The sequence below is a fragment of the Mauremys reevesii genome, linkage group 1 (assembly GCF_016161935.1).
Source record: "Mauremys reevesii isolate NIE-2019 linkage group 1, ASM1616193v1, whole genome shotgun sequence".
NCBI classification, from domain to species: Eukaryota; Metazoa; Chordata; order Testudines; family Geoemydidae; genus Mauremys; species Mauremys reevesii.
Window position 1 is genome coordinate 279,681,996 of NC_052623.1, and position 23,856 is coordinate 279,705,851.

The following is a 23,856-nucleotide window of genomic DNA, read 5'->3' on the forward strand; positions in this document are numbered from 1 at the left end:
CCCAACAACACAAGAGATCCAATTAAAAACAGTTAGTGAGCACCAAGCCTCAAAATAAAATAAAAACAAAATTAGCTCTTTAGAATTCTGCTCTCACAGATGTCTCTCTTAGCATATTCAACAAAACTGATTGAACAGTCGCTTCCAAATGCCTTCTAATTCCTAATTAAGATATTTTTAGATGTTAAATTGTGGTTCAAGAGAAAACAGCAAGTCTGAATTATTTCTTGTTTAAGAAGTTCAAATCTCTTGTTCTCTGTAGCTACATATAAAAATATACACCCAGAGATTGCCTTATTAGTAGCAGTAATACTGATTTGTAAAACACGGACAAGGTATATGCAGTCATTGTGTCCTTAGTACTGCCTAGATATCATTACGATGTCCATATTATAGGATACTGACTCTAATATGATTTATTTTGTGCTATTTAAAATATTACTTAATCTTACAGCTGTTCAGAAAGTCTCCTTCAAAAAACAAAACAGAAAAAAATTAGCAAAAAATTGCAATAATTTGTTTCTGTTCGGCAACCAGCTCAATTTTGCATACATTCAAAATGCTTTTATCGTCTACATGCTATACAAACATTAACCGATTAAATGAAATCCTCAACAATCTCCCTGTTAGGTATGTTTGTAAAATAAGGATAATACTACGGAAGAAATTGAGACACAAACCTAATGTCTACACAGCAAAGAAAAACAGTCAACTAGCCAGTGCGGGGCTATAGCTGAGGGGCTGTTTCATTGCTGTGGAGACTTCTGGGCTCAGGCTGGAAACCAAGCTCTGGGACCCTCCCACCTGGCAGGGTCCTAGAGCCTGGGCTCCAGCCAGAGCCCAGAAGTCTCCACAGCAATGCAAGAGCCCCGCAGCCTGGGCCTCGTGAGCCCAAGTCAGCTGCATGGGCCAGTTAAGGGTGTCTAGTTGAAGTGTAGATGTACCCAATGGTACTTAGGCACCTAAACAAGCCCCATTTTTAGCTCCACTGTGATCCATGGAACTCCTCCTCCTCAGCTGCCACCTGCCCATAGGTGCCTAAAGTCACTCAGCGCTAGGGTTGCCGCCAATCTCATTTTTACCTGGACAGTCCAGGTTTTGGCTTCTGTATCCAGGGGCCATTTAGGGTTGCCAGGTAGCCGGTTTTCAGGGACCTGGCAGCACTAAATGGCACCCAAACCAGGAGTCCGGTTACTGCGGAGCAGGGGCAGGTATCAAGTCATTAACTCATGCCAGCGCCTGTTCAGCTGGGACCACCTCCTACCTGCAAACAGGCTCCTTGAGAGGATCCAGCGATTGACGGGGGGAAAGGGGAGGGGGAGGTGAGAAAGAGGAGCAATAGAGGCCAGGCCTGGGGGGGGGGGGGGGGGAGGCTGAGCAGGGGGCAGGCCCGGGGGGAAGTGGCAGAGCAGGAGGTTGGGCCTCCGGGATCTGGTTACTAGTAATTAGAAAGGTGGCGACCCTACTTAAATTTTTGAAGTATAAAGTTCCCTCAGTGCCTAGGTTTCTGCCTCCGACTGTGCACACTGTGGTCTCTCTCTAGGAGTCCAGGCACCTATCTCCTGCCTAAGCCCCTGAGTGATTCCAACCCAGGAAAGGATTAGAATACTACATTATGTGTGGGGCCCAGTCTGGCAGGTATGCTCAGAGGCCCCCTAACTCCACATAAAACAGTGTGAGGAGAAGAGGAGCACCTTTCCCCTTATAAAATGTAGTCTATAGTGGTGAGTGTACTAACAGGGGATGTGGGAGACCCCTCAGTTCACGTCCCCTCTCTGTCTGGGGAGAAGGAATTTAAACAGGGATCTGCCACCTCTCTGGTGAGTGCTTGAACCCCTGAGCTACGGAACAGTCTGATGTAGGGCTCTGTCTGTCTCTTCTGTTGAAGTTCCATTTTAATTGAGTAATTGAATAATTACATATTAATTGGGCCAGAGAAAAAGTTACAATGACTCTATAGACTAGGTGTTAGAGCACTCACCTGAGAGGTAGCAGATCCCCTCTCATCAGGAGGGAGGAATTGAACTGGGGGCCTCCCACATCCCAGGTGAGTATCCCAAATACTGGGCTAAAGGTTAAAAGTACATTTGGCAGAATTTGATTTTTTTTTTATGATTTTGATGGAAAATATCAATATGTAAGCATTTTTCCATTTTTATCAATTTAAATATTCACAGCTGTAGGAAGTTATTAGGGGAGGGGAGGTCAAACAATGATTTAATGACAGCAGACTGAGATTCAAGTTAAAGCTTTAAAACCACTAAAACACAAATTGTCAACATCACATGTCAAACATACAAAGTAAATATCCTTAAATCAAACTTCTCAAGCAGCATTTGTTCTTGTTTTGTCTATGTGTAAATTTTGGATTAATATAGAATTATTTTTTCATCGGTTGAGAAGTGTACAGTGAAATAGACATTTACTGACATTTAGTGATAAAAATCTAATCCTTCCAAGCCTAACTGTATAGCTGGCTATAAATGTAACTGCACAGTGACAGGGTCAGTGCTAGTGGATCTAAATGCAAGATCAGGGTCTTATTTAGTTTCCCCTATAAAAAAAAAAGTCTACCTGCTCCCACAATAACATAAAATATTGTCTTTCAACTCAGCTTGCTTTTAAAACAAAAATGCATCAAAGGTGAACCTTTCAGATCATTATGAGCATGTGAAATAAGGGGATTATAATCAAAAGAGGTTTGCAGCCTTAACTGTAGCAATCACTGCGAGAGGATAAAAGGGGAAAATAATCCCAAGCAGGCGGTGGCAGAAATGGAATACAGATAGCTGTGTGATTTGTTTCATTTAAAAAACAGTAGAGTAAATGTAAATAACATGTCCTGCTGCTTTAAATAGCCAAGTAAAAATAACAGTTTCTCATCAACGATAGCAAATAAATGTATATGTAGAAGCTTTCTTCAGACAGCAAGGAGGAAAAATACTGGTTTCCTCTCAGCTTCAGCCCTCTTTTTCTTGGAGTTACTTTCCCTGGGGATTCATATACTGCTACTTAGAGAATCAGCTGCTTGCTATTACTGAGGCTTACCTGCAACTAGAGCTGGTTAGAGAAGTGCAGGGCTGGCTGGCTGCTTGATTAATTAACTCCATACCTGCCATAGCCTAAATCCAGAGGTGAAAGTAAGCCAGTACAGTACGGCGTACCGGCAAGAGCCAGTACGCCGTGCCGGACCGCACTGGCTTCCGCGGTGGGGATTTAAAGGGCTCTGGGCTCCCCCGGCTGCGGGCAGCCCAGAGCCCTTTAAATCCCGCCCGCAGCTCCGGCAACTGGGCTGAGGCAAGGGTTTAAAGGGCTCAGAGCTCCCGTGGTTGCGGCCAGTCCAGAGCCCTTTGAATCCCGCCCACGGCTCCGGCGGCCGGGCTGGGGCCAGGATTTAAAGGGCTCAGAGCTCCCCTGGCTGCAGGCAGCCCAGAGCCCTTTGAATCCCGCCCGCGGCTCCGGCTGCTGGGCTGGGGCCAGATTTAAAGGGCCCGGAGCTCCATGGCAGCTGGAGCCCCGGGCCCTTTAATTTGCCCCTGAGCCCCCGGGGCTCCCAGCCACCTCTGCAGCTGAGAGCCCCGAGTTGATTTAAAGGACCTTGGGCTCCCAGCCACAGCCGGTGCACCAGGGCCTTTAAATCTTGAGAGGCCCCGCCTCTTCTGGTTGAGGTCACGCCTCCTCCAGATGAGGCCACACACACCCCCCCTCAGGACTCCGGCAGTACTAGTAAGTCCTGTAAGTTACTTTCACACCTGCCTAAATCCCTTCACCTCCTCATATCAAATGTTTTATTGCACATAGCTGTGGGTACAGAAGAAGAGAGAGGAACTGGGCTCTTCATTAAATATCTCTACACACACTAAATTTCAAATGAAGGGTGAGATTTCCAAAACTGCTTGATGTTGGCCTAACTACACCTCTGCTGAAGTCAATGGGAGTTTTACCATTGACCTTAATGGCAGCAGATTTAGGCCAACTCTGAGCAGTTTGAAAATCCCACTTGAGGTGGTTAAATGCAGAGATTAAAGAGCATTCTGAATAAAAGGTGCATTAATGGCAATTTATTCCCTTCAGACCCATGGCTTTAAGGCTGATTCCCTTAAAAAATTAAAAACAAATCAAACCAGCTGCTCCCCTAGAAGGCAAATATGAAGGAACACTGAAAACTGCTTATCTTCTGCTCTCGATATTACGAGTTACGAGTGCTTTGCAAAGTACATGTATAACTGCTTGGCAACACGTCAGCATATGAGTGGATAGAAATCTATTTACAGACAAAGAAGAATCAGGAAGAAAATTCAAAATAAAAGAAAAAAAACTATCCACCAGAAAAATGTCTCATAGAAGAAACAAGATAGGTTTTCTGTTTACATAGTCACTGACAAATAGCTAATGATTGCTTTAAAAAGCCTTGCATATAAACTGTTCAGACTACTAACAGGATAAACTGCAATCAAATCCCGGTGCGACTGAGGTGAAATACACTTGGGTATCTGTTCTAATTTTTTTAATCACAGATATACCACCAACTGAATTAAAAATACATTAAAAAAAATCAGAAAAAGAGTAGTGTGGGGGGGGCGTTTGAACTTGAGAGCAGACTGCACTGCAGGATCAGGGTCTAGCTTTATAATGACCAGAAGTTACTACTGCCTCATGGGAGCTCGGTGACCTGTGTCAAATGAGTTGTGACCTCAGTCCAGTTCTCAGAGGCGAGACTGTCAGATCGTTGTTGACAACCTCAGAAGAGAGGGCAAATACTGAATGGGTGTATAAACTAAATTATTAACACCCTTTTGCCCTTAGAGGTGGTCTTTCCACATGCAAGGTCAAGGTGGCACACTGATGTGTTGGTGCGAGGAAGCCTGTGCTGTATCTGTTCTGTGGATGAATAGACCACTGCAGTCTCCAGGGGTGAAATCCTGGTCCTACTGAAGTCCTAGAATGCCAGGGTTGGAAGGGACCTCAGAAGGTTATCTAAGTCCAACCCCCTGCTCAAAGCAGGACCAATCCCCAGACAGATTTTTGCCCCAGATCCCTAAATGGCCCCCTCAAGGATTGAACTCACAACCCTGGGTTTAGCAGGCCAATGCTCAAATCATTGAGCTATCCCTCCTCTGGATTTTAAAAACCAGTTCCCTAAATGGCCCCTGCAAGGATTGAACTCATAACTCTGGGTTTAGTAAGCCAATGCTCAAACCACTGAGCTATCTCTCCCCCTCAAATCAATAGGAGTTTGGCCATTTACTTCAATGGAGCCAGGATTTCACCCCAGGACACGTGGTACAATTTTCAGTTGCCATAAGGGCTTGGACTCAATACCGGTTGAAGTAGTTAAGTATCAGGGGGTAGCCGTGTTAGTCTGTATCCACAAAAACAACAAGGAGTCCAGTGGCACCTTAAACACTAACAGATTTATTTGGCCATAAGCTTTATTCTTAAAAGAATAAATGGACACAAATCGGACATCAAGAATGGTAACATACAAAAGCCAGTAGGTGAACATTTCAATCTCCCTGAACAGTCTATAACAGATTTAAAAGTAACTATTCTTGAACAAAAAAAGTCAGAAACAGACTTCAAAGAGAAACAGCAAATTCATTTTCAAATTTTACGCCATTAATTTGGGCCTGAATGGGGACTGGGAGTGGATGGCTCATTACAAAATCAGTTTTGCCTCTCCTGGAATTGACACCTGCTGATCTATTATTGGGAGTGTACTACATCCACCCTGATCTAATTGGCCCTATCAACACTGATTCTCCACTTGTGAGGTAACTCCCTTCTCTTCATGTGTCATTATATAATACCTGCATCTGTAACTTTCACTCCATGCATCTGAAACAGTGAGGTTTTTTACCCATGAAAGCTTATGCCCAAATAAATCTGTTAGTCTTTAAGGTGCCACCAGACTCCTTGTTTTTGTTGAAGTAGTTGGGAGTCTTAGAGCAACCCTGAATTTTCATACACATACATTTGCTTTTAAAACAAACTGAACAGCATTCACAACATTTCATATTTTTCAAACTGAATTTCTTCATTACTTAAAGAGATAACTGGTCTTCTCTTGGCAGTGGGAATACAAACAAAGATGAAAATTATTATCAGATGGCACCCCACGGCAATTCAGAAGGAGCTGGAAACAAAAGCTGGCCATGACAAAGGAAAATATTCAATACTTGGGATGAAAAATTCAATGAAAGAAATTCCAGAAAATCATGGGCATGAACTTCTCTGGGTCACTTTGACCTGTGTGTGGGTAGATATTAATATCACGGGTGTGGCAGCATGCGTACATAAAACCAAGTAACTTTTTCCAGCCTTTTCAGGCTCAATTGCTACCTTAATCAGTCTCTAAGAGCAGGCAGTTAAAGAAAGTTTAATCTCTAATTTAAAAAAAATGTAATTATTGCCATCTATCCAAATCATTTTCAATAGCGCATTTTCCAGATCTTAAAGACAAGAGCAACAATGAGAAACTGGCAGCAAGTTAACAATGGACCCCCAGGATCATAAAGGCCTATGTTTGTTTGAAATAAAACAAGATTCTGGCATGAGTTTATCACCTTATGCCTAACAACTTTGGTGAAAGCTAAGAAGGAAAAAGGACCCAAGACAGTATTATGAAAATGCAGTCTGATGGAAAATTACATGTAATGCAATCTGCAAGCTATTTAGAAATGGACATATCTGATGGGGGGAAGCACTGTACAATAGTTTAAGTGGAGAATTTTGGTTCTTAAATTTAGCAGAAGTAAGCTTTTGGGGGGAGTCGGGGGGGGAGAAGGGGGAAGAGTAAAATCACTGCCACCATATAGATATGCATAGCATGTTTTGGGAGGCAGAAAACTGGTACCAAGACAGCTTATGCTTACAGGCAAGGCTACAACATCCATTAACCCAAAACGTTTCCTATTTTCAACATCAGTTAAACTCTGGATTAAAGCATTAGGTCCTCACCCAACTCCCATTGACTACAATGGCACACTGTAAGTACCCTCCCTCCCATCTGGAGAGGAAACCCTCCAAGACAGAGTCGAGGGATGACGACAGGACAGTGCAGGGAAGCTTGCATTGTTGTTGCCCAGGCTGTACCTATCCTGTGGATAAATAAAAGGCCTTCAGTCTCCAAGGGAGTCAAACTGGACCCTTCTTCATCACTATATTTACTTTATTACAAATAATCCATCATTCCTTCCCTCCCCCCAGCTAATATTTTTATCTGTTTCTCAGGGGTTGACCAAGTATGGTTACATCTTTCCGGTCACTTAGCTAAAGGAAATAGTTTAAGACAGCACAGTGCATTCTTTAAGCTCTTATCGGTGTTGTCAGTGCTCTAGGCTTTTCAAAGTGAGAAGCAAATGTAAACACAGCTGCTTAGTAAAACTACATAAAACAAAAGCTACAAAACAAACATTCCTTTAGCTACAAAAAGGTTGCAAGTTTGTACTCTTGCACATTAAATTGATACAGGATTCACATGGAACACCCTGTAGCACTAAGAAAGTCACTTGTCCATGTCACAATAAAGGTTTCTTGAGTGCGTGCACAGATCGTAATGTCAGATTTCACAGATCTCATTGCAGTTGGAACCAAAGCCAAAGCCCTGAATGTCATATCTGGCTTTCAGGAGCGTTGGGGATGTGGAGAAGAGGTTGGGAAGCGCTCCTACAAGAGTACACTTAATCCTCTCAATAGAGAGAGAGGGCATTTCCTACAACCCTCAGGCATACTCTGAAGCACTAAGCAGAATGCTCCTTGATCTGACAAAGATCAACCCAGTGAGGCCAAAGCCCACCTCCTTCCTCCAAACATGTGGGAGAAGCAGGGGTACTGGAACAATTTTTATAGTGGAATTGCGGAGAGCTATTGAAACAAACTGTAAACCCTGTATATAATGGAATCCACTTCAAGCCAGAGGGTGTGGCAGCACCCCCCACACCCCTAGTTCCAGCACCTATAGGGAGAAGACAGAAGGAATGAACCCTGCTGCCACCTGAGCATGCAATTAAGATGAGAGGTGGGGGGGAGAGAGAGAGAATACACACCCTACTGTCCCCACCACTTGAATGCATGTCAATGCGAGAAGGAAACCACCTGCTGTTACCCTTCAGGATCTCAACATAGGCATTGACAGAAGACCAACTTTATTTCCTGATTACACTATGGGTGGGGCAAGGCAAGGCAGGAACAGGGTGAGAAATACTTAGCAGCAGCAGCAAGGAGAGAAGGTAAACCTGACAAAGCCCAAATGTGACTAGTCCTGAACTGGAATTCTTCCAAACTGTGTGACCCAAGCACAGCTCTGATGTGGAGAACGAACTTTAGAGCTTTATCAGCAACAAATTTGTTTTCTGAAATGTATATGCTTTATCCAAAACTGTGTCCTTGTATGTGTTTTACAGTCCACACAAGACAAAACTGCAATTAAAAAAAAATTATATATAAATCCAAATTTACAAAATCCAAACACAATTTGGGATCATACACTTCAGCAAACAGACCATGCATTAGAAAATAGCTCTTGTTTATTAGTGGGAAGAAACACAATCCCCTCTCAGGTTGATCTTATCTGACTCCATCCCCAAAATTCACTAACACAAGCTAATAAAGCAGGTTAGCAATTGCTGTTCCATAATTCCAACTTCAACCTCAGACTTTTATCTGTTTTGATATGCCAGGTTCTTCCAGGCAGAAACAAACAAAAACCATACTGAAGAGAGGTGGGTTAAAAGAGGTTTTAGAAATAAATACTTTTACACAAACATCTAAAATATAGAGAAAAAATTAATAAAGAGAAGACATTCCTGAACAGAGACCAGAATACAAAAACATTCTATCAAACAAACAAATCGCCTCCATAACATGCATTTTCCATTCTGTAGAAACACATGTCAGGTAATGGATTGCTGTTCCTAGAAAGAATTACATTTTGTTGCCAACAGCTGTAGCCTTTCAGAGGAATCATAAACATTATATAGAAGATTTACACTTTTGACAAAGTCATAACATTGTTCAGAGTAGAAAAACAACCTTTTCTTACAAAATAGCCCTACTAGATTGTCCTTAATACTGAGCACAATAGTGGGTTTTATGTTCAAAAGGTGATATTCACCCAAAGGTGCTGGAACTAGGAGTGCTGCCACACCCCTGGCTTGAAGTGGTCTCCATCATATATATGGTTTACAGTTTGGTTCAATAGCTCTTGGCACCCCCACTATAAAAATTGTTCCAGCACCCCTGAATTCACCCCTTGAGTGCTTAAATGAGGTATGAGCATGAATTGTTTCACCCGAAGAAGTGGGTATTCACCCACGAAAGCTCATGCTGCAAAACATCTGTTAGTCTATAAGGTGCCACAGGATTCTTTGTTGTTTCACCCTAGCTACTTTACAAAAAAGAAATGACACCAGCAACTTAACAAGTTACAGGTACCTCATCTGAACTACATGACTCTGAATCTCTCTGCTGATTCTTTGGCTTTACAATCATGCCTTTCCATCTGAAAAAAAAAGTTTCTTTGTTGCCACATGATATATCCACAAAAAAACAAAAGGCAAAAACAAACAAACAAAAAATACCACAGAGGAAACTGACTATTCACAAAGGGCTGTCAAATGCCCAAAGTAAACAAATGGGGTGGGATGGGGAGAGAAGAATATATTGTCATATCATGTCTTTCAGGTCTAGCAATTGTATACCCCCAATCCCGTACCTACACGCATACACATAGACTCAAGCATGCAGTAGGGATACCCCCTTTCTTATGTAGTTGTAGGACTGGGGCCTTTTAGTGTTTCAGTAACAACAGTAGGTAACATATTTCCAAGCAGAAGTGTCAGTTAACTGACTCCCTTGTGCTATTAAAACTCAGAGGTGTTGCAAATATTTTTGTATATTTACAAATGACCAAACAGACTGCTAGGGCCAAATTCTGTGCTGACCTACAGCTACACTCTGTGCAGCTATTCCACTACTATCACAGTGAGTTATAGGAGTTGTACATCGCTACATAATTTGGCTCAGAGTGATTTGCCCAATGCTACACAATGAGTCAGTGGCAGAGTCTTGTTTAAAACTCAAACTCCTGGCTTCTATTCAACAGCTACTCAGTCCACTAGAGTACACTCATAGAGCTTTTGGAAAACCTCACTACAAATCTTATAATAGTTGTTCTATCTTTTTACTTGGAAAGTGGAAAAATAATAAAACAACTTCTCAGCAACTTGAAGCAGCACTCTTATGACCATGAAACCACCAGAATGCGTTTCCTAACTGAGTCAGAGATAAAATGAGGTTGATTTAGTGAAACAAAATGTTGAATAATTCAGAGTTCTGCTTAGCAAGACATTTAACAATGTTCACTTTTTTTGCTTCTTTGGATGTGGGGAGACCACTACACTGAATTTAGCAGTCTTAAATATGATCAACAACAAATCTTGCTCAGCTATGAAATTCAACCTGCCGTCAAGGAACAAATTATTATATGCCAACAGGCTCTGTTTATGTAACTAGATCTGCACAGTTTGGGGCTATGTGGCTTGATCCAACAAAGTCCAGGTAAATCCTGACTTCAGTGGGACTACTTCCATGGGTAAGCATTTCTCATATTAATAATGATTTGGTTCATAAAATAAATTTCAAATTATCAGACTGTAAAGAATGTTAAACATATATCCTGCAGGTTCTTTTCATTCTAGAATTTTTCTTTCAAACATATTGTCATTAACAAACTATGATTCACAGAGGATAATGCTCTCACAAAAGTCAATAAGGGCCTTTCTATTGACTTTGAAAGGAGTTGGCTCAGGATCGTACCTACTATGGCCTTGACACAGAAGAGCACTTAAACCTGTGTTTTAACTTGAAGCACAAGAAGTCCTATTGACTGCAATGAAGCTATTTACATGCTTAAAGTTAAACGCGTGTCTAAACGTTCTCCTTAATCGTGGCCCCAACTGAACTGAATCAATCTGTCAGTTTAAAGTACTTCCTTGTTTTCTATACTGAATTATTTTCACTTTTTGAAATTTCTCTTCTAATAATTATGAAGCCATTACACATGCCATTTCATCAGAACAATCAAGATCTTAGTATAACGAAGCAATGCCCAACAATTTGAATTGCTGTACCCAAATGAACCCCACCTCTCCTGCACCTAGGCCCCCCCTGCTGAGCCCCAAACACCTTCACCTGAATCCCCTGCAGAGTCCCATTGCCTCTGCACCCAGAACCCCCCAATGAGCCCCTGTGCATCCAAATCTGCCACTGAGCCACCTGCACTCAGATTGCTCCACAGAAAACTCTCTTAACCCCACCTGGATCCCCCCCACACTAAGTTCCTCTGCTCTTGGATCCTGCTGCCGGGCGGAGCCTGCTCACCCACACTTGGTGTGCCTGGCACAGGGGGGCAGGGCCCCAGGGTGTTTCTGGGGCAGGCCTGGCCCTTGCACTGTGTCAGGGTTGGGTGCAGCCTCACTGCCAAGTCCCTGTCCCAGGGTAGGGTGGGGTAGGGGGGAGGCTGCAGGATAATCTCCCATCTCCATGCATCCAGTGGCTGTACTCCCCACTGCCATGTTAGAGCCTCCACATTTATTTATTGACAAATAATATTTGCAGAATTTTAAAATTTTGTGCGCAGAATCCCTTCAGGAATATGGGGTGCTGTGCAGCTGTGATGGTGGGACTGTAAGGAAGGTGGTGGGCAGTGGGGAGGTCTATGGGCGTGGGATGCTGGACGAGCGGTGTGGTGTGCAGGGTGCTGTGCAGTTGTGGTGGGAGGCCAGCGGGGGAGGTCTCTGGGAGGGGTGGGGGCTGGGCATAGAGATCTGTGGTGGAGGTCTCTGGGTGAGGGTGTGCTGGGCATAAGGGTGGGGCACTGGGCGGGGGGGGGTGTGGTGCGGGCCCACCCTCAAGGGGAAGGGGCATGCTGGCAGCATAGGGCTGGGCAGGCCAGTGTGCGTCTGGCAGCTGCAGGTTTGTAAACAGTGCCCTCCTGCTGGGCTGCGCAGAGCAGGGCTGCTCCCACTGCGCTGTGACTCATTGCCCCCAGCCCGCCCTTCATTCTGGAGACTGACCATCCCGCCCCCCTGCACCTTGCCCCATGGGGGCCCACAAGTATGTTTGGTGACGGGCCCACAAAGTTAATCTGGCCCTGACTGGTGGTATTCTCCCTCCTCCCCCGAATACTTTTTACATCTCATCAAATCTATCTATCTTTGCCTCCCCACACTCTCCATAGGATCTGTGCACCTCCCTGAGAGGAGGGAAGTGCTGTTATCTCTTTTTTACAGAAGGTTTAACAGAGGAATTAAGTGATTTATCAGGACTATGCAGAATGTCTGACAGTCTTTGAGTAGGAACCCCATCTCCCAAGTGCCAGTCCAGTGCCCTAGCCACAAAACGAATCTCCTCCATGACTATGAATCATGTAGGAAAATAGTCAATAGTTCTGTTAATACCTTTGTCTTTACTACCTAACAGAAAGAGATTGCATGTTTCAGGCCAGAAAGAGTAGAACTAGGAAGCTAGCAAATAAAAATATATAATTTCTTTAAAATTCTCATAACAGATTTAAGGAAACATTTATTAGCTATAGTATACGGGGCATGTCTAAAGCAATTTTCAGCTGATCATCTCAAAGTGCTTTAAAAATACAAACAAGCTAAACCTCACAACAATGTAAGATATTATTATCCCAGTTTTACAGACAGGGAAACCAAGGCAGAGAAATATAGTGCTGATCCAACAAAGCACTTAAGCACATGCTTAACGTTAAGTCAGCAAGAACTATTCCTGTGCTTACATGCTTTGTTGGACGGGGGCCCATGGACACAAGTCAGTGGCAGTGCTACCCATCCTGATCACCCAAACAGTAAATGAGTCTTTGACACCATTCATGCTGGATTTTTAACCACGTCCACAGTCAGTTTAAGTGGGGTCCCAGCATTCCAAGTTTTTAACATGCTTTGTCCAACCATTGTGGATAATTCCATACTATTTTAAACCCACATTAAAAAACTATACTTCTAGAGTTCCACATTGGCCTGCCAAACCATGTCAGAAATCATTTTAGCAGGAACTGTGTTTAAACTCCTTACAATTCCATTCTAGTCTTAAAGTTTATTCTTCTAAACACTACAGGTATTTAAACATATATAATGCCATATAATTTAAACAGGATAATTCTATTCTTCATTGTTCTTAATACTCCTTGAATGAGCTAGGAAAATACTTTCCTCCTTAACAATTCTTTCTTTTCCATTTGGCAAATGTAGGGTGTTTTCCTCTTTCTAGACTTTTAAATGGAACAGAAATTTATGTTTGTTTAAAAACACAGAACAAGGCCATTCATGTTTGCATACAAGCAGCACTGGCGATGTCATCATAGTTAGCATCCTATTTTAAGGTTTTCTGCTACTTAAGGCATGATGGGTGCTCTGTTCTCTGACTTCTGCAGTACAAACTCAGATATTAGGCATGGCTATTTGCTTGCTATCTTGTTTTCATATTCTGCGTTGCTCCAATAAAAATAAAAGGCACACTAATCTAGTCTGGAGCCCTTTTCTAGATTACACACAAGGTTTGGCAATAGGATTATCAAGCAGAGGCAACCACTTGAAACTAAATAACATAATGTGCATAGATAAAGTACATTAGTCACAAACTATTTACTATGAGAAAAAACAATTAGAGAAAGAATAAGAATCTGCAACTATCCTAATATCAAACTGTATGATGCTGCTGAACATACCTGAGGGTCCAATGCATGTAACTGTAAAGATTATTCAGATGATAAACTAATATGTAGCAAATGTACTACTAATCTACAACAAGAAAAAATATTACTATGATGGGTCAGAGCAATGAGGTATTTTTCAACACTGTTTAATACTGTCGATATACACATATGAGTAGCTCATACTACTCATGCCCACCCATAATATATGCTTTTTATTCTCAATAAATGGTGAAAGTTATTGAGAAATTTCTGCAGCCAAAGAGAAAGCATAAAATGCTGTCTAGACCAGATCCAACAAAAAAGTGACCTTGTTTTTTTTTAATGGAATATGATAAGAGAACGTTAAATGTTCACAATTTAGCACTCAAAAAATAAAAACAAGAAATACCAAATTTAAAGTTGCACACTCATGCTAAAATCTACTTCCTGGCATGTATACATTATGATTCAGAACCTGATTCTGATCTCACTTACTTGGGTGTAAATCAGGGATAATACCACTGAACCAATGCACTTTCACCAGTGTAAGTCAAAGAATCATTCAAAAATCTTTAATCACATAATGGTTCTCAAACACCACCATATAGCCTCCCTACCAACCTCCCCCCTGCACTTCCTGCCCACCAGCTGGCCCCACCGGTCAGCACCTCACCCTCCCTCCCAGCACCTACTGTCAATCAGCTGTTTTGCAGCATCTGAACTCAGTGCTGGGGAGAGGACAGAGGGCACAGTGCACTTAGGGGAGGGGGTGGAACTGGGTGGGAAGAGGTGGAGAGGGGGTGAGGCCTTGGGGAGGGGAAGGGGTGGAGTGGAGGCAGGACCTGAGCAAAGCGAGGGGGGGGCACTCCCGAGCAGACAGAAACTTGGCGCCTATGTCCCAGGCCCCACACACCCCTAGGAATGGCCCTGCTCTCCCCACCCACCAGGTTAGCCCTTCACCTCCTCCCAGGGCAATGAGTGCTACACTTTTGTGAAACACTGCCTTACACAATGCAAAGGGAATGTGTCAAGGTAGAAAAACGTACCCAACTTCTATTGCCTTTGGATCAGGCCTATGCTAAAGTTGCACAGCAAATGAGGAAAACATTTTTTGCTTTGCCTCGTTGATTACTCCACTTGTAAGATGTGCAGCGAATGAGGAGCTTCACTGAGTGCCTTGAATAAAGATCCGCCACTGTGCAGCTAAATCAGCTGGGTGCACACCTGTTGTATAGCCTTCCTTAGCTATCCACCTTCACAAGTGTAGAGACAAAATCTTGCACAAAAACTTACCTGCACAGAATATTTTTCTTTCAGTGAATCATAACATGGTCAAATCAAGGCCAGTTTCCAGCCAAACGCTCAAAGGCTCTGAAGTGAGGACTAATTCCCCGCTAACTTCATACCATTTTGGCACTACAGCTGTTTGGCAAAAATTTTTGCCAGAGACTTTTTATGATGAGGGAAGTGCATTTTATTCACTCTCCTTGTACTTAAAAATATTTGAATGATTTTTTTTAAATGTTTGTATGAAATTATTTTTAACAAAGCTGAGCCCTAGACAATTTCAGACTGGAAGTAGAAAGTTTTGGAAATATACTGAACTGTCAGGACACTAAGGGTTATAATACAAATTTGTACAATTTTAACAACATCCCTCAGCTCCTTCTCCTGTTTGCTGTAATTGAGCAATGGATAGGCGGTTTGGGAGACTCTTCCTAGATATTTAAGATGGAGGGCCTGAGTCCCATTTACACCAAGGCCTACTTTACACTGCTCTGGGAGCATAAAGAGTACTTAAAGTTGACGTAAAACTTACGTTTACACCCCCTTACACTATCAAAGTGGGGGAAAAGCAGCCATAGTGTAAATGAGACTCAAACCCAAAATCAAGTTTGCATCATTCCTAAAACTAAACACTAACTTACATTTGGTCTCACTGAGACCTGCTGCATTCTTAACTGTTCTTGTGTCACTATCATATTTTCATGCTTCCATAGAGGCTGGTGGAGTCTACTTGTGATGCCACAGGTAGTTTATCAAGCAGTAAGCAACAAAAGTTAACAAATATCCTTCCATTAGAACAAAAAAACTATAAACAAAAAACATACACATAACATATCTGGTTTATAGACCTGTTCTTCAGCTAGTTAATACCATTCCTAAGCTTACAGCACAGTCCTTTTGTGGCCAGGAGGTCTAGTATCTCCTTCCTTGGGAGGCTGTGGAAACTTCTTCACTGGAGGTTTTCATAGGAGGCTGGATAGGCATCTCTCTTGGATGGTTCCGACACAACAAATCTTGCATCTTGGCCTCTTCTAACCCTATGATTCTTCCCTGCCTGGGCCCTCCAGATTCTGCTCCTCCTGAATCAACGCTCATCTTTTTCCCCCTCTGTTGGGCTGCCTAACCAGCACCTAGGAACCTAGCCTAGCCTTTGCTCATCTCACAAGATCTGCATTACTTCCTCCCACTCAGCTGACTCTCAAGAAATATGGTCTGTGGCCAACCATGGACACCATGCCTCACCTCTACCTGACACAGCCTCTCTCATCCCAAATGATGGAATTATTGGTGATCTCAACAGTCAGGAAAGTGCAGCTCCTTGGCTGCTAACATCAAAGCCAACTTCAAAACCACAGTGATAGTTCTGGTCTTACCTACAGGATCCTCTGCCATCATTTCCTTACGTTTTCTCTCCAAGTTGTCTCTCACCCATGGAAACTCCTGTAAGGAATCTAAGAAAGTCTGAAAGGCCTTGGGTCCTCTGGTAGGAAGGATATCTAGAAGCAGCATGGTTTTTCTGTGATTGGTGGCTTGGGACTTTATTTCTTGAAGGTGGTTTTCTGTTAGAATGCCTTCCTGGTAGAGATACTGAACAATGAGCCCCTCCACCAGCACCTCTGAGCAGAGCACCAGCCGCAGGGAACGCAGAACCTGCTTGTCTCTGGCATCCATCTGTCACGAGGCATATGAGAGAAGAAGCAGGACACGTGAGATATTAAATTGCTTCAGTTTTTAGCATCAAAGAAAGCTATTTTACTGTTCAACGTGTTTAAAAAGAAAACCACACTATGATCAGCCAAAGTGGGAATCATACATCACTGCTCAGACACCTTTTTTTCTGCTGGGATTTCCTATATTGCCTCAGCTGGGAGTTGATTTCTTACCTCTCAAATTGCACCTGGGGCCATGAATTTGGGACCTGATCCTTCTCCCACTGAAGTCAATGTGTTTGCCATAGACTTAGATAGGAGCAGAACTGAAGCACCAAGGCCACAATCCTTGGAACAAGGGTGCAGCTGGAGTAACTGGTAGGCTTGGGACATTGAGATTAAAATAGCATGTTTCTGAGTCAATCGCTTTTTTTTTTTTTTGCGGGAAGTGAAAAACTGAGAATTAGGGCAGGACAGACTTACTGTGAAAGGACTTAAAAGGAAAGAACTCAAGATCTTTTCTGCCCCTGAAACAGCTCAGCTTGTATTAAAAACAATAGAATTAGTTGTCTTTAATTACTTGGATTTACACACAATACAAGACACCCATTAGAAACACTCTTGGTGCCCCATAAACACAAAAGATTTCAATGATTAACAGTAGTTCCTATATGAAAACAGTTTTTGCATGGAGTCTACCATTTCCTGAGAGAAGAAAAAGCTAGTGCTGCTCTCGATTCCTCTCCTCTCAACCTCAGTTGAACTCTTCTTGCCACACACCCATCTTCCCAGCATACAACATTCCACAACTCCCCTCCCACATGGCTCCCTTCCAGAAAGCCAAGGCCACTCAGGCTGTTTGTAAGAGATTAGAGGAGCCAAGATTGCACTGATGAGCAGTCCTGATCCTTGCCAAGAGCTGCTGGGGGGTGGGGAGGGAAGTGGGGAAGTGGAGTGAGGTGTGTACTTATCTTAGATATTTACAAAGGACCAACAACTCCTTTGTGTTTTTAAATGATGCTTAAATACCAGTGTCTTTCAGGGCTTTCAGGCTGGGTAGAGAGCTCCCAAAGTCTAGATATTTGGAGGCGAGGCAGTGGACAGGGAACCAAGCAGAAGACTTGGAGACTTACCATGATCCATTCCTGACCTGAGATCAGCCTGGGAGGAGAGTTTAAAGATAGAGCACAGCTAAAAGCAGAGAAGAGCTTCCCCTCCAACCCCTCTCTCACTAATTTCCCCCTCCTGACTGTTGTAGTGAGAGCTCCCCCTCCTGTTCCAATCTACTATAACCACTGTCTGGAAGGGATCCAAGATTGAGCTAGAGGAGGCTTTTTAAAAGATAGATAGATAGTGATGGTGGAGGGGAAGAGAGAGACGAAACACCACATCATCGCTATCACAGAAAACCGCTGTCCACCAAGCAAGAAGGCCAAAGTTACCGTAAAGGCAAAATTTTCCCAAGTATTTCTAAATATTTGTGATTTTTCAATTTTAGGACCAGACTTTAAGAAACATTCACCAACTCAGAGGTACTTGCACAGTCCCTGACTTGCACATAGGTCAATAATCCCCAGTGCGGTGCCAGCTGGGGACAGAGAACTCCGGGACTGCAGGCACCGGTGTTCTCTGTCCCCAGCAGGTGCAGGGCCCGCCTAGTGCCCAGCAGGGGAGAGAAGCCGGGGCCCCACCCCTGCTGGGGACAGAGGACTCCAAGGCTGCAGGTGCTGGTGTTCTCTGTCCTCGCGCCTTCTCTCCAGCTTCTCTCCGCGCTGCCCAGAACTGACACCGAAAAAAACCTCCGACTCTGCCGTCCCCCGTCCCAAGAATGGATGGAATGCTGCCCCGTAGCATGTGCTGCCCCAGGCATATGCTTGCTCCACTGGTGCCTGGAGCCGGCCCTGTATGTGAGTATTCTTCCAATGCACTAATACTGTTGTTTTCTTGTGCTTTGCAATTTATTATTTTTTTAACATTTTGCCTCAAAATGAGTGGTTCAAATAGAAGACAACGTACGTATTATTTCAACACAGAGTGGGAAGAATCCTATTGTTTTATTGAAAATAAAGGGAAACGTGTTTGCTTATTGCGCGGGGGTGCTGTTGCAGTGCCGAAAAAAACATAATGTCGAACGCGATTTTCAAACTAATCATGGATCTTTTGACATTAGCCATCCACTTAAATCTGAGTTGAGAAAGAAGAAAATTAATCAACTCAAATCAAATCTATCTGCCCAGCAATCTGTTTTCACTAGACAAGTGGTAAAGTCTAAAAGTGCTACTATTGCTTCCTTTAAAATTGCTCATCTGGTCGCAAAGAAGAAAAAACCCTTTCAAGATGGTGAATTGTCGAAGGAAGCATTTTTGACGGGTGCTGATTGCCTGTTTCAAGGATTTCCTAACAAGGGTGAGATTTTGTCGGCAATACAAGACTTGCAGTTATCAGACAACACAGTTACAAGGAGGATACATGCAATTGCAAGCGACATGCAAACTCAGCTTAAGGATGACTTGGAAATATGTGACTGGTTTTCACTGCAATTCGATGAGTCGACAGATATATCGGATACAGTGCAGTTGGCAGTTATGGTGAGGATGGTATTTAGTGACTTCACCGTAAAAGAAGAGTTACTAAAAGTATTGCCTATGAAAGGGCGAACAAAGGGTAAGGACATCTATTATTTATGCAAATCATACACAACATCAATTAGTCTGCCACTACACAAGCTGTCTGCGATCACCACTGATGGGGCACCAGCAATGATGGGCAGCACCAATGGATTCATTGCACTCTGTAAGAAGAATGAATCCTTTCCGAACTTTATGTCTTATCATTGCATTATCCACCAAGAAGCTGTGTGCGTCAAAGTTCTCTCTTTTCAATACGTTGTGAATGTTATTAAAATAATTAACTATTCGAGTGAAACCTTTGCAACACCGACTTTTTAAGGCCCTGTTGGAAGATGTTGATGATAAACAATCTGATCTTATCTTGCACACAGAAGTACGATGGCTGAGCAAAGGTAAAGTTCTTGCACCTTTTTTAAGCCTAATAGAAGAGATCAAAGAATTTCTGAAGTCCACAAATCAGAACTTCGAGCAACTAGAAGACACCAGCTGGCTAATGGCCTTGGCTTTTCTTGCCGACATCACTGGCAAATTGAACATTTTAAATCTTGAGCTCCAGGGAAAAGACAAACATGTGGCTCAAATGATAGGTTCTGTAAAATCATTCAAAGCAAAACTGATCTTGTGGATGTCACATATGAAGACGAAGTCTCTCGTACATTTCCCAAGTATGAAAAAAATGGTACGTGACAGTGATTTTAACCCATCATCATTTGTTATCCACATTCAAACACTTCTGGAACAATCTGAAAAGAGATTTCAACAGTTCACCATCATTGAGCCTGTAGTTGCCTTTCTTGTGAATCCTTTTACTTGCCAAATAGAGGTAACAGAAATGGCTACATTAATTGCGAGTCTCATTCAAGTAAGAACAGAAGACGTGGAACTGGAAATTTTGGACCTTCAAAATGATATTATTCTAAAATCCTGCGCAACAGATGAAAACTTTTGGAATCTGGTTGACCAAAAAAAGTTTCCTGTCTTAAAAAACATAGCATACAAAATAAAATCTTATTTCAGTTCCACTTATCTATGCAAAGTTCTGTTTTCAACAATGAACATCAGAAAATCAAACTACAGATCTCGACTTACAGATGCCCATCTTGACAGTTGCTTACGAACGGAAATATCATCCTACTCTCCCAACTACGAAAAATTGGCTGAAGAAATGCAGTGCCAAAAGTCACACTGACTTTATTAGAAAAACCACATGAATTAATTATATCTATTTTCCATTAAGTACTGATGAGCGCGTATGATTAACTTGTGTTTAACTTTTTTCATATTTGTTTGTATTGTTACTTGTATCTAGATTTCAATAAACAAAGAATATTTTTAATTAACCATAACTGGCTATGTTAAAGTAAGAACAACAAATATATTTGGACCAGCAGTTCAATAATGTTTTACTTTTTAAAAATAAATAAGATGAACACTGTTTATGATATTTATTTTGTAAAAACGCCTTAATTTTTCTTACAGGTAGATAAAAAAGAGCAAATTCACCTGGTAAGGTGAAAGAATAATTGCAGAATAATTTAATTAACACCTTTTACATGTAAAATTACCTTTTTTATCTTATGGATTCATATATTATGTAATATTAAATATGATGTTTTTGTATTATTTAATGTACAAATACAAAATAAGCCTTGAAAAATTGTTGGCGCCCGCCACACTCTTCTGAAAACATTAATGTGCTATTGGCCAGAAAAAGGTTGGGGAACCACTGACATAGGTATTGCTATAGACACAGGGGAAATCACTGTTTGCATGCATACATTGATGTGGAAGCACACCAGTAGTGAAAGTTGAAAATCTGGCTCTGAATAGCTTCCTCATACCTATTTATTTAACCTTTGAAAGAAACACTCTAGCTTTTCTCCCGATTTAATAGTTATTATATTAATTGGTTTCTCTGTGAGTCAATAATAATTTGGATTGGATCCCTATGACTCCTGGAACGTTTCAATAGGGAAGTTAGTGCCTGGTTAGGCAGGAATGATGTGAGCCATTAACTCCAAACGGCCTGATTATTATCCTGTCAGGTCTGGACAGTTTTTCCCAACTTTTTCAGTTGGAAAGTGCTCCATAAATTATATAGATTCACACTTCAGAAGTTATCAATACATAATTTAGAAAACAGGTGCATCCATGACAATACAGAACAAACAGATTGGCTATTGCCATTCATACTTACTGGCACTGCAGGTCTAGTATTTTCTGTAGCTCATCTAATCCAGCAGGTTAAGATTTAGGGTTCCTCCCTCTCCTCATTATTCCTCTTGCATAAAGTGACCATGTCATAAAGCTGTAGGGAGACATTTGTCATTTCATTGAACCGATATATGCTGCTACTGTCTCACACAGTGTGTAGATACACATAACACCAGAATGCCATCTGAAATTCATTGAGAACTTTATAGCTTTCCTGCAGGAGGTGGAACTGTCTCAGGGGTTCTGGGGTGGCTGGTAATTTAAACTCTAGTAACACAGGAATCCGCCAACAAATTACACTTACTATACATCAGACTTTGAGTCTGGCAGTTTTTTCACCCCAGTGTGTCTAAAACAGACCGGGCAAAACCTTTAGCTACGGCAGCGGGGATCTAATCCCCGGGGGTGTGCAAGGCAGGAGCGCTGTAGCCTCCCATAAATCACAGCAGCATTGCGGGGCGTCTCCTCCTCAAAGCCACCATACCATTATAAACGGAGCCGGTAGCAGGATCTGTCAGTGCTGCGGAAGCTGCTGCTGCTGCTGGGAGGGGGGGGAGGAGGACAGACTCCCATGGCTGGACCTGTCTTGCTGTGCGTGTGCATGTACGTGCCTGGATTGATCTTCCAAAGCCGGTGCCGCTTGGGGCAGGAGGAAAGGTGCAGGGATCATGTAAGGACAGGGCTAAACAAGAGACTGGAGGAAAGCTGCACGCCCCAGTGGAGCGGCAGCAGGGCTCCCAGCCTGCGCACGGGGAAGGCACTGAAGTGTACTTACAGCCGGAAACCCGGGGATTACACACGCTCCCGGCCGGGGGCTGGAGGCACCATCTTTGTTGAAGGCAAAAGGGCTGAACAGGAAATGCCCTGCCCCATCCTTCCTAAGGGGACGAGTCCTCCGGGGGAAATGCAGCAGCCATGTTTGTTGAGGTCAAATGTTTTGGCATAGAAAGCGCAGCAGCCATCAGGGTTGTGGACACAGGCACTCCCCAGTGTTAGACTAGTAGAGAGCACTTACCTGGGAAATGCCATGTAAGTGTAACACGAGAACTGTGTAATCAATACCCCGAGACAATGTTCTTTGTCTGGAGCAGTGTTGTAGCCCTGGCAGCCCAGTCAGACAAAGGCAAAATCTTTTATTGGACCCAGCTCTGTTAGAAAGAGAGACAAGCTTTTTTAGCTACACAGAGCACTTCTGCAGGTCGGGGGTGACATTGGGCTTTGTCCTTAAGAGCCAACTTGATTGTTATAATGCTCATATCCATCCATGAAACAAATTACTATTTAAAATGCTCAAAAGACAGAACTGTGATAGTTCAGGCTGAACATGTAATCTTGACTCTGCCCCATTGTGCATAATCATTAAAGTACAGTCATTTAATTTTAATCTATAGCAAACTAATATATAGAGAAGTATAATTATAATATCAAAAATCCATTGGAAGGGAACAGTTTGGCTCAATGTTTAGATTTTGCACAAATTAAGAAAACCTACCTTTATTACAAATGTTGCTATATTGTTTATTTACAATGGAAATTGTTTTTTTAAACAAACATCTTTCTGCAGTGATTACAACTCAAATAATGCAGTACTGAAAATGTACAAATTAAACAGACTGTAAACAAAGGTGAAACGGGCTTGATTGTCCAAATTGAGGGAAATTCAAAAAAGTAAACAACATAAGTGAAAAGTAAATTGTTGGTTTTTTTTAATTCTTTGTCAGTTTTAAAAATCTAAGGTGTCATTATTAGTAATACAGGCTCTAATTCTGCAGGACACACACATGCTTAACTTTCCTCACTGTGAGTAGTCCCATTGACTACAATGAGGCTATTCAGGGCATGTAGTTAAGCACTTGTCTTTGCAGGATCTGGGCCATCAGTGAGCCTGCAATTGCACACGTACAGCAGAGCCCCTTTCTGCATTGTAGGATGGAGTCCATAGGCAAGACAAAATGTTTCCTCACAACACATGACTTTTAACTCAAAGTGCCCCTTTTAAACTGAGATAAACAGAACTAAGGCTCCCTATTCCAGAGTTAGTTTGGTATTACTAAATTTACAAATTGACTATCATGAGAATTCATATTTATGGACAAACTCACTTTGGGGTGTTCAGGTTTTTGGGTTTTTTTATAACTGCAATGTTCTTTCACAACTGTTTTTGTGAGTGGAAATGAATTTAGCAACCTTGTCTTAAAATAAAACAAAACAAACAAAAAACAAGCACCAAAAATGCTGGGAATTTTCTTATTTAAAAAAAAAAAGGTTTTAATGAATGATCATTGTTTCCCAAGTAATGGGAAGAGTGGCTGTGGCACTGAAATGATTATGCACACAGGAGAATGGGAATGGTGTC

General features: G+C 42.4%; 1 protein-coding gene across 6 annotated transcripts in view; it reads right to left on the bottom strand.

Annotated features, from left to right (window-relative positions):
* CRADD (CASP2 and RIPK1 domain containing adaptor with death domain) overlaps nucleotides 1–23,856 on the bottom strand; it is a 103,295-nt gene that overhangs the window by 75,836 nt on the left and 3,603 nt on the right. The window contains exons 1-3 of one of the 6 annotated variants that reach the window (XM_039500984.1): nucleotides 22,276–22,373; nucleotides 21,484–21,594; nucleotides 16,381–16,678 (exon numbers count right to left, since the gene is read on the bottom strand). In XM_039500984.1, coding sequence (XP_039356918.1) covers nucleotides 16,381–16,678 — 298 coding nt within the window. In that variant the 5' untranslated portion in view covers nucleotides 21,484–21,594; nucleotides 22,276–22,373. Of the gene's footprint in view, nucleotides 1–16,380; nucleotides 16,693–21,483; nucleotides 21,595–21,804; nucleotides 21,953–21,984; nucleotides 22,230–22,275; nucleotides 22,374–23,856 lie in introns of those variants that run through there. The other 5 variants (XM_039501029.1, XM_039501001.1, XM_039500993.1 and 2 more) reach the window with 5 other exon arrangements.